The sequence below is a fragment of the Solanum lycopersicum genome, chromosome 5 (assembly GCF_036512215.1).
Source record: "Solanum lycopersicum chromosome 5, SLM_r2.1".
Lineage (NCBI taxonomy): Eukaryota > Viridiplantae > Streptophyta > Magnoliopsida > Solanales > Solanaceae > Solanum > Solanum lycopersicum.
Genome location: NC_090804.1, coordinates 5,832,250 through 5,843,730, shown reverse-complemented (window position 1 = coordinate 5,843,730; position 11,481 = coordinate 5,832,250). Strand labels below are relative to the sequence as shown.

General features: G+C 34.8%; 2 protein-coding genes across 4 annotated transcripts; one reads left to right on the top strand and one right to left on the bottom strand.

Annotated features, from left to right (window-relative positions):
• Positions 1-274: 274 nt before the first annotated feature.
• LOC101267310 (uncharacterized) lies at positions 275-3,002 on the top strand. Of its 2 annotated transcripts, none has more exons than XM_010322557.4 (4): positions 275-430; positions 698-1,075; positions 1,671-2,017; positions 2,119-3,002. In XM_010322557.4, exons 2-4 carry the CDS (start codon positions 751-753, stop codon positions 2,683-2,685), a joined length of 1,239 nt encoding a protein of 412 aa, XP_010320859.2. In that variant the 5' UTR covers positions 275-430; positions 698-750; the 3' UTR covers positions 2,686-3,002. The 2 variants fall into 2 exon arrangements, with proteins under 2 accessions (XP_010320859.2, XP_019069613.2); XM_019214068.3 differs by having other exon boundaries at positions 277-430; positions 710-1,075.
• A 245-nt stretch (positions 3,003-3,247) lies between these two features.
• Positions 3,248-10,951, bottom strand: LOC101267022 (magnesium transporter MRS2-5). Of its 2 annotated transcripts, none has more exons than XM_004238998.5 (7): positions 10,708-10,951; positions 7,874-8,481; positions 6,077-6,147; positions 5,153-5,281; positions 4,632-4,973; positions 3,685-3,732; positions 3,248-3,539 (listed from the first exon to the last, which is right to left on the bottom strand). In XM_004238998.5, exons 2-7 carry the CDS (start codon positions 8,298-8,300, stop codon positions 3,309-3,311), a joined length of 1,248 nt encoding a protein of 415 aa, XP_004239046.1. In that variant the 5' UTR covers positions 8,301-8,481; positions 10,708-10,951; the 3' UTR covers positions 3,248-3,308. The 2 variants fall into 2 exon arrangements, with proteins under 2 accessions (XP_004239046.1, XP_069153947.1); XM_069297846.1 differs by having other exon boundaries at positions 10,621-10,742.
• Positions 10,952-11,481: the final 530 nt, after the last annotated feature.

Here is an 11,481-nt window from a genome sequence, read left to right as displayed (position 1 = left end):
TGGTCATGGTGACTAAAGTTTTGATAACCATACATTATTCCACCTATTTTCTCTAAGTATTCTAAAAATATAGCTAATAACCATATAATTTTTTTTAGAAGAATACATGGTTGTGTTTGAAGTAGGGGTAACGTAAAATTGTCTTTGTGTGATTTATATGTCATAAGTTCGAGCTGTAAAATTGTGTCTATGTGATTTATATGTCATAAGTTCGAATCATAAAATTGTCACTGTCTGATTTATATTAAAGAAAAATTACTCAATTTATTTATACTTTTTTTTTAGGATCATCTACAATCTAATGTTGAACAAATTTTAGCAGAAAAATCTCTCCTCTTCAATATAATAGTGATGTTTAGATCAACTTGTACGTTAGCTATTGCTTCCTCGTATGTGTATTTGCTAAATCTATCCATCGAGGCTTAGACTGGTGAGAAGAAATTTCTAGAAGGCTTTTTTGTTTTTGGTATTAGAGTTTTATAGCTAGTAATTTTCCATGAATAGCATATTTGGAATTTCCATTTTTTTTATGTGTTTGTGAGACAGAGCTAGGATTTGAACTTAACGTGTTCTATATCTAGGATAGGCGATATTAGGTGTTAGTAATTGAGTTCTGAATTTAAAAATTTTGTACATATATTTACTAGATTTCTTAATTAGCACGAATACAGAGTTTGGACTAAAGTTACTGGTTCAGCGGAACTTGTAGGTAACCTTCTAGCTCCGCCCCTAATAGATCAAGACTTGTATATGGAGTTTTGGGTTGTTGTAGCAGCTGCAGGAGCAGGTTATGTAGCACAATGTTTGCAAAGTTCATCAGATGAAAAGGGCAACTTATTAGTAGATAACAAGAAGAATTTGTTGCATCAACTACGCGAAAAAGTGTGCCCTTTTCACATATTAGCTCGAAAAAGAGCTAAAAAGGAAGTCTCAGATGATGAAGAAGTTTTCAGATTCAGACATCTTAATCTTGATTCATCAGATTGCCTCGAGAAAGATTCATTTTGTCCATCCTCAGCAAAAGAATATACAAGTACCAGGAACAAAGATTCTGGTGGATCATTCAATACAACAGGTTCTAACTTCAAAAAGTTTATTTGGATTTAACGTATATATACTGACAGCGTAGAGAAATTTTACAGTATATGTGTTTATGATATGTTGTAGCGCGTAACATGCCTTATTTTCTAGGTTGTTGTTTGCTTGTATTTGTGGTTTGGAGTTATCTGTAGTTATGATCATTTAGGTGATGGTGTTGGTGTACATATCTGTTGTTTCTGCTTAGTTCTACTTATTGCACTTATTACCAGATCATGTGAGTCAAATGGCTTTCGGGAACAACCTCTCTACCTTCACGAGGTGTTATAGGATTTGACTTAAAAATTGTCACTTTGTGAGTAGGATTCAACACGGGTGCAGCAATATTTTTGTAGAGTTCGAGCAACATAAGCAAAAACATAAAAGCAATTTAGTTACCTAAATGCAATGGCTCTATATAAGCCAAAACTAATGTTGCTCAGACTCTTTAACAAATGTGACTAGATGCGTGTCCGATCCTCCAAAAATGAATACGACATGTGTGTATGACAACGTTTTTGGAGAGTCCGAGCAACCAATTTAGTTACCTAATATGCGTTGTTTCTGTTTCTCCCTTGTCTTGATTCAAGCAGGGCTACCAAATGGAATGGCTTTATTCTATATGGGAATTGTTAGTGGCATGATGTCTGCTGTTATTGCAAACAGTAAAGAGATAGAAAAGGTGAATGAGAAGTTAAAATGGACCAAGAATTTAGTTCAGAAGTTAGAAAATGAGCTCAATGTGAAAGAGATTGCTAATGATGATTATGAGAATCCAAATCTATGTAGTCCCTCTATGTCAACTGTTGATGAACCAACCAGTCAAGCAGAGAAACACGAGTCGATGAGCGAAATTGAGGCAGAGCTTGAAGCTGAATTACAAAGGTTGGAAATCAGCTTGAAGGTTTCAACCTTTGAAAGAATATTTGACTGTGTTGAGGTAAGCCTGCATTTAGCTATACTTCTACTTTTTGACAAAAAATTCTTATTTTACTTCTGTGAGTAGTATCTCTGATTCATAAAAATTTAAAATTTTTGCAGCTAAATCCAGAAGATGAAATAAATGTGGTTCATGGAGACTTGAAACTAGATTGCCTCAATGTGCAGAGCCCTGATTCATCAGGATCAGATAGTGGAACTTGGATTGATCATTCTAAACCTGCCAACCATCCTGTTTCCCCGAGGGAGCTAAGCTCGCGTCTGCATGAGGTGATAGAATCCAGGCTAGAAGCTCGAATTAAGGAGCTCGAAGCAGCCCTTTATCATAGCCAAAATAGAGCTTGTTCATTGGAAACACAACAGAATCTCTCTCAAAAGGCCTTTGCATTGCGCGAATCAGAGTCCTCCTCATGTTGGTATCATGAGGCTGATGAAGAGACCACCAGTATCAGGCATGGAAGTGAAAATGCTTTTGACACTAATACAACAACCCCTCCTTTTGATGGAGGATTGATTGATAGCCCAAACGAAGAACAGGGTGGCCTGGTGCACGAACGTAAGCAGCCTACCTTGATACAATTATTAAAGACAGAATCCATGGCTCTAACCCGTGAGCTACATGTCTCACGAAAACAACATTACCATTGCTCCAAAGTTCCCATTCATTGATAGACCAGATATGATGGGAAAATGATCATATCTATATTATGTTGTCTTCTGTTATTTTTTATGTTACATTGGTATCTTCTTACAACTCTTTTGAGTATAGAGACAGAATGTGCAGTGTACATGTAAAGATTGAAGAATTTTTTATAGATCAATAGACATTAGGGATAGGGTGTTATTCTGTATACTTGAGATGATGTATCATTTGTGCCATGGGGTTCAAGTTTCAACTGAATCCATCATTTTTTACACAAAACATAGATGTAAGGGAAACACATAGATTTCCATAAATACTATATTCTGAACTCATAATTTCAAAAGCACAACGAGTTCGATAGTAAAGAATATGAAAGTTAAACCATCATGTTCAAGTCATGGATTCACCTCTGGTCCAAGCCAGAGACGATGAGAAAGGCTGTACATGTGGAGAAAAACTTCATTTCCAGCTTAGTCTGCTTTTCTGAATCTAATGCAGAGAAGAGGAATAGTAGCTCAGATAGGCAAAAGCAAAAGTTCTGTCTTGTCAGCTTAACACATAAAGAAGCTCCAGAACAAGATGAGACAATGAAGAATCAAATGATTGTGGCGATTTCCACTCCATCTTCATTATAGATGTTAAGATCTGTTTACAATGGAAGAAGTTTCTTGTGCTTAAAGTAAATCATGAAAGCAATGTATAAGACCAAACAAAAGATTCCAGTGATGATAATAGTCCAGTTAAACCCATCCGGATCGTCAAAAACTGTGGTTTTCAAGTTCATTCCAAATACTGCAGTTACCATAGCAAATATTGTTGCCACAAAAGTGGCAGCTGTTAGAAGCAACTCAAATTGTATTAGCTGATTCTGGACATTGGCCTGTAACATAATAAAATTTTGAGTGAGTTTCATGAACATTACAGTGTAGATACGTGTGTCTTTAATGTATATGAAAAGTTATGCTACAACAAAAGACATCAAGAAAAAAGGGAACATTAAAAGATTATCCGCAAGTTAGTCTTACAAGTTTTATATTGATCAGATCCTCCGTATCATCAATATATTCTTTAAGCTGCAACATATGAGAGAACAAACGTGAGAATACAAATTCATCAGTTGGAATGTTGAATCAAATTAATTAGGAGCTCGAGTGTTAGTCATCACTCATCACTATTAATCAAATTTAATAAGAGGCCATGCATTATGAGTTATGGGAGAAAATCTTGGTGTATGGACTATTTGACTCTTCAATGGATGATTTTGAAGGGATTAAATCATCGATGCTATTAGTTAGGGGTCTCTGTAGTCTGCAGTATCTTTACCAGAATAATTCACACATTGAAAAGTTTAAAACCAATAAATAGGGGTAGATTAAGCAACTAAACAACATACAACCTAAAGGCAAGGAAGTGAATGACGCACCCAAGGTTGTACAGAAATGTTAGTATCAAACAGTAATATAAGATCTACTTAGTATACCCCCTTAATATTAATCAAAAGCTGGATTACTCCCATGATTCTCCCCTTGTCCGTAAACCAGAACCCGAGGCTATATTTTAGCAAATAATCCTTCCGTCTCAATATATTTGTCTCACTTTCCTTTAGTCTGTTTCAAAAGAATGTCTGTTTCCTTCTTTTTTGGCAACTTTTTGACTCTAACTTTCCACATGGCACGTTTAAGACCACAAGATTAAAGGACATTTTGGTCATTCTACATATCTTTAGTTGAAGACCACAAGATTCTTCTAGACTTTCTTAAAATCTATGTCAACTCAAAACCAAACAAAAAAATAGCAGCGGAGGAAGTAAATCTTAAGATTATTTGGTAAGAATCGTAATCCAACTCTACTTGCATTTCTTGAATCTATCAGGGAAGGAGTTCAGTTCATTCTAATTTAATTATTTTTGCAGTATAAATATAAGATTTTCTGGATATGAAGAAGAAAAGCTATTAATATAAGAATCTCTTACTGATGACAACTTGTTCAGAGCGCTGTCAATGACCACAAAATATGTTTCAAGCAACATTTCAAGCTGATCAATATTTTCTTGACAATTAGATGAAGCTGAAATGCTTCCGTGTTTGCTTGAGCTCAAATTACTGAATGCCCGTTGCAACTTATGCATCCCAGTAGTTGATGATGCAGGTGATACTGGAGCAGATCTTGCTGCTCCTCTAATTTTTCCATATATATCCGCTTGATCATATGAATCATTATTTAAATAATCCTCCTTCCTCTGTTTCTTCTCTGTTAAGTACATCTCAGCCATGTCACCATCATCATCCATTAGATGTTCTATTTCATCACATACCTGAACGTTTTTCAATAAGTAATAATTTTATTAAGGTACAGAATACGTATAAGAGGAAGACATATGTGACTCGTATTCAACTAATACAGGTATTGGAGATCTGCATGCCTGAACATTTGTTTATAAGCTTAAGTGGTCTGACAGATAATGAAGCAGTATCAGACTACATACAATCATACCTTTTGGACGCGCTGAGTCAAGGCAAGCAATTGACCTTTCAATCTACGAACTCGTTCCAGATTTAGAGTGTTAATAGATGACGCTAGTTCATCAAGCACGGGGTATACTTCCAGTTCTAATTCTTTCACCTGTTTGATTTAGAAAGACATGAAAAAGAAGTTTTGATTGAGACGAGAAAATATATACGTTTAATCATGAGAATTACTGCATTTTGTTTGAGGTACTGGATACAGAGAGACAAACATGTCGAAGTGCATCATATTTAGGCCAACACATCACATCATGATGATGATAAAACTGAGTAATAAACAAAACAGATGGGATTTACTAACATCCAAGAGCAATTGATGCAAAGCACCTTGAATCCATTTTTAGTTAACCAACATAGAACCATAAAAGCTCAACTTAAAATGGATCAAGCTGCAACTAAGCTTTAAGATACAGGGCTTGCCTAGTGCGGTTACCTCTCCTATGTGGTTTGTGAGCTATTGCATAGGAGCGGGGGTTTTACCCTGTGCGCACCCAAAGGGTAGCGGCTGCAGGTTTCCCTTGTCATAAAAAATATATATATATATGTATATATATTCTATTACTCCTATCTGCAGTTCCTTTTTTTAAATACACCTGTGGTGTCCAGGAAAGCTTACGCGCCATGAACTAATTCCACGGGATACCTCCCACCAACAATAGGTACTACCAGGTAACTTTTCCCTCCAAGGTTCGGACAGATGTAAAGGTTTGAACCTGAGACATCATGGTCCTCAACACACTTAATTGACTACTAGACTTAAGATATTTATCACATTATGCAATAATGGCACACATATTGGAGCTAGTATATTATGCCTACAATGGACAGCAAATATTCTAGTCTATTACACAAAAGAGTTATCAATCTGCCACCAAAAGAGTCTTTTGCATACCTGAGCATCAAGAGACAAGCAAGTTAGCTCCAAAACAAGCTCAAGGGCTCTGAACTCGAAAGGAAGACCATCTGAATAAAAAAACACCACTCATTATGAAAAAAAACTGAAATTTCTTCTATAGAGAGTTCACCGTTTATCAAAAGAAACATCACACCAGGGTAAAATAGGTTCAAACAGAGGGGAGGGGAGGGGACATAGAGGATTCATCGAACAGACGCCAACAAGTTTGGGATGGTGTACTAGCTGTTGCATTGAAAGACATATGACATCATGCTAAATGAATGCAAAGAACAGAGAACGTTTCAGAATCACTGTAATTACATGCATCCCTCAAACAACAAAAACACCATCGGTTGCTGAACATGCTCAAGTGTCAGTTCATTTATACTAGAGGGGATATCATCCATTGCTTCTAATAGCTATAGATACTACTTTTATGGATACATAAAGAACTGCAGATGCTAAGTACAGAAGTTTGATTAAATTAAAGTCAAAGACGTAAGACAGGCTGTTCTTACAAAGCTCAGGCAAGGTGGAACAAAATTTAAGGCTAATTTTTATATTTCGTTCTGCAATTTAGTAGGTCAAAGTAGCATTTGGCAGAAGCAACATTAAGTGCATGCTACATGGAAAAAAACAGCTGGATAACATAACTGTTATAACAAGCTTGGAACTCAATACCTTGAATCTTTATCAATTTCTTTTCCAATATCTCCTTTCAATTGAGGTCTTTATATATCCAAATTCACTGTTAAGAAAATATCATGGCTACACAACATAAAAGTTTCCAGAATTAAGCCATTACCAATAGTGAGAAATATCCCCAACTTCTAGCATCATCCAAGTTTTCCATTTTTTACTTTAATAATTGTTCTTATGCAGACTCAGGAATGGATTTAGATGCTAATTGCCATGCAAAAGAGGAACCAAGAACTATTTCCAAGACTTCTTGATCTCTCTTTCTGTATAGATAAGTTCAGAAGTTTTGTTATGCTTATACAACCATAATGCCATTCATAGATAAAACCAGATACAAATATTAAAATAAGAAAACCAACATCACAGAGTTTGCTCCCCACATAGAATGCCACAAGCTTTGACCTACTCAACTGTTTCCGTTGAGGGGGACAAAGAGGTGGATCCAATCAATTTCAGCAATTCATGCTGCATTTTCTTGTGTTATGATTTAGAATTACATGGATCTGATTCAGACATAGACAGAACAACATTCAACAATCATGCCTCAATCTCAAACAATTCCAATACAGATGCCTTGAAAAAATAGGCTTTCTGCATTAAGCACTTTGCTAATAAAATTGTGCCAATCCAACTCTGGAAAATATAGCCTCTGTGCGATTTGTTTGTCTCTTTAGCCTTTCCAAGAGTGTGACAGGTTTTCTATGAGAAGTCGTCTTTCACTTCTCCTTTTAACCCTGGAATGCAGAACCATAAGTGCATCATATTTTCCAGATAGCATCTGAAACTTTTAAGTTCTACTTTCAATACATTAATGGTTATCTCACTATTGAACTTGGTCTAGCTGGACTAAAGAAGTCACAGTTAACAGTTAAACTGGCATGGAGGGCGGAATAGTTAATTTTTAGTCAACATTACGATCCATTGGTGCAAGACAATTTAAACAAAAAAGAGATAACCTAACAATAAGCTAGATTGCATAGAACAGGAGCATCTACTGGCTTTCAACTCTTCGACAGAAACTAGCTTTCACTGGTTTTCATTGCTTTTGAGAAAAAACCAAGCTTTATGCAGAAAAATAAATAGAAATGGATTTACCCGGCTGATCTCTATTTATCTGAAGGCGTTTACACAATTCAGACTCGTATTGCAGTACACAAGCATCCAAAGAATTCATCAGTATAACCTCATCAGCTGTGATGACACATCTGATCTGTTCAAGGTTTACCACAATAGCTTGCTCTCGTCCTAATATTGTGGAGGGATAGATAAACTTAGGGTCCAAAAGCCGGAGATCCCTGGCTGGCAAAGAACAATGTCTCATAACGGTAGCCTTATCCAATTCCAAAATTTTTGAATTGCCATGCTCATCAATCTTTATCCAAGAGCGACTCCCATGACCTTGGCCTCTCCTCTTAATACCAGGTAGACCAGACCCATGAAAGTTGTTGTTTGCCTGTACATCTGAATAAAACCTAGTAGATGTAGATTCTGGAAAATCAGAAGGACCATTTTCTTCTGCCATTTGCTTTCACTTTCTGTGAGTTAGGAACAAACCTCAGAAACAAAGATTTCAGCATTGATCAAAGCCCCAAGTACTTACTCCAACTGCAGCACTGTTGCTTTTAGCAAAGCGTTAGTGTTAGCAACTGTAGTAGCTTTTCTTATTATGGTTCTTATTACTTTTAAGTTAAAATCTTCTACTCCTGCAAAATAAATTGTGAACAGAAGAACCACATAATCAAATAGATGTAACTTGTCAAAAAAACAAAATAAGTAAATGTAATTTTCACTATAGCTTCATCTAGACAGCAAAAGGCTTAAGTTACATAAGAGCCTCAGAAGAAAAGTTATGAACACATTGATCCTGAAACACACTCCCAAACGGCTACTAGAAAATGTGACAAACATGTGGTTTTTGGTCCACTCTTAATCAGAAACATTTTCTCCTTGATTTTCATCCTTCTACAATCCTCATCAAAATAATTTCCTCACGTCTAAGCATAGGCCAAAATCAGGGACAAGCAAAACCCTATTTCAACATCAATCTTCTTTTGCATTTGTATGCAAGGAGATTTAGAATTAGGAATTAACAAGAGGAGTCTGATGTCATGGTTTCATAGGCTCCAAACATTTTATGTATGTTGCTATCCCAGTTCCACAATAAGAATGTATGTTGTAAGCATAATATGAATCCACTCTGAAAGCAAATCCTATTCATGCAACCCCAGATCAAAAGTAGCATGGAAACTCCTTCCAACATCAAAAAAGATTTAAACACTCAGTATAAAAAGGAAGAGATAGAGGATATTCAAATAGGAGGTTATAACTTGCACTAAGTGTAAATTATCCAAGCAGTTAAGTGAGTTATTGATCCAAAACCAAATTCCAGAATAAGAAGGTACCACAAGTGTAAAATAAATGCAAGTTTGCATGTTAACGAAACGTGGAACCATAGATCAACATCAATCATTTTTCGGATTCATTGCTTTAGTTCTCATATTTGGTAAATCGTAAGTCAACTTAAAGATACATCACTAATTTTTCAGATTCTTTGTTTTAGTTCTCATTTTTGGTAAGTTCAACTTACAAAGATGTGAATTGCTGCTATGGATTATCTGATATTGAATAAAAGTGTATCGTCTCTTCCAGAACTAGTTTTGTCCCATCTGCTAGAGCTTGAAAAGTCCTAAAGGGCCAGCATATTCAGGTCATTTTTGGCCACGCTTCCTTATGTCTAGTATTTAGACAAATTTGACAAAACTAGATTCACCTTATTGCATTGAAATCCAGGATAGTACTCCCTCCGTTTCAAATTGTTTGTCCAGGGGGTTATAGAATGTAAAGAAGATTTTTTATTTTTGTGGTCTTAAACTAAATATATGTAGAAAGTATCAAAATGTCTTTTAAGCATGGAAACTCAATTTCAACATAATGAAAACAAACAAACTTAAAAAAAAAAACCCTTACAAACTCAACAGTAATTCATAAGAAATCCATAACCATGTCAAAATTCACAAACCAGTAAGCAAATTTTTTGCTACCAAGGGGACATTTACAACAAACCTTCACAGATACCAGCTCAATTAAAGAGAGCAATATGGTAAAATAGCCACGGAGAGAACAAAATGAACAAAGTTTGAATCTTGACACTTAAAAAATTAACAGCATATCACCTAGTAACCAAATATTCAGAATAGAAAACTACGATACATCCTATGGCATTGAAATCTGGTAACAGTAAGATAGTCACGCTACTACCACTCAGTTTTCATCTAACCAAATATCAAAATAGCATGGAAACTCAATTCCGACATTTCTTTTTTAAAAAAAAAAAAAAGGAACCTTAACAAACTCAACACCATTCCACAAGAAAACAATAACCATGTCAAAATTCAAAAACCAGTTAGCAAAATTTTATTTTCCTATCTCACACTACCTAAGGGACATCCAAAAACAAACTCGCATAGATACCAGCTCAACTAAGCACCCACTGGCGTATCCTGGTAGTCAATGAAGAGGATGACAACCATCAGGTCTCACATTCAAATCCCAGCAAAGACAAAAAACACTAGGTAATTTATTTTCATCTATCCTGCCTCAATGAACAAAGTCACCTCATACCCATTGTTGGTAGGCGTTGACAGGTATCCCATTGAATTGCTCGAGGTGAGCACCGGACAACCACAGTTATCAAAAAAAAATACATATACCAGCTCAACTAAACAGAAACAATACACTAAAACAGCTGAGAACAGAACAAAAAAGCATAAAGTTCGAATCTTGACACTCCAAATCAACAGAATAACCCCAAATTTAAACCAAAAAACAAATTACAAACTCACCAACTACAGAGAACTAAACAGTATGAAAACTGAACCCCACATCAAGTCAAATCAAGAACTCAAACCACACTAAGAAAAAGCTCATACCTTCACCAGCAAACCATAAAAAGGCCTTTGGGCTTAAAAGGGTCTCTGCAGCAATGAATCCAAGAACAAAAACACGTCTTACACAGTGCAGATTTGCAGTAAATTAAATTAGGGAAAAGAAGAAAGAAAGGGTCCTAGGAATCAGGATGAATCAATTATAGTATCAAAATCCCCAGACCACGTAACCTTAATCTAAGTAGTCTATTTCTGGAAAAAGAGATAATAGTTAAAAACACATTTAAACATATAATTTTTATAAGAAAGCATATTTTAACTATTAATTGTTTATTTTTTATATAATTTTTAAAAAAAATAAAGAGTGAATAATTAATAATTAATTTGACAAGTCATTCACAATAATTAAAATATAAAACTCAAATAATAATTTAAATATGCAACTCTGGAATAATTTAAATGTATTTATTATGCTTTTACAAAATTTAATAAATGTTCTCACTAAAATTTTTTAAGGAGACATGTGGAAAGATTACAAAGATGAAGAAAATGAAGAGATTAATATACATGGATTTAGAAGTTTTTTTTTTTTGGTTTGAAGTAATTTAATAATTGTATTACTATATATTTGATATCATCAATCAAATTTTACATTGATTATAGAGTGATTATATCAAAATATTAATTTTTAATCTAACCACAATTAAACCACTCCTAAATGTTGTTTTCTTGAAAGTATATACGTTAAACTTTTTTTAATACTTTTTTACTTTACTAATATTTAATAGAGCAACTTTCACATATAGCAAACAAAAAAAT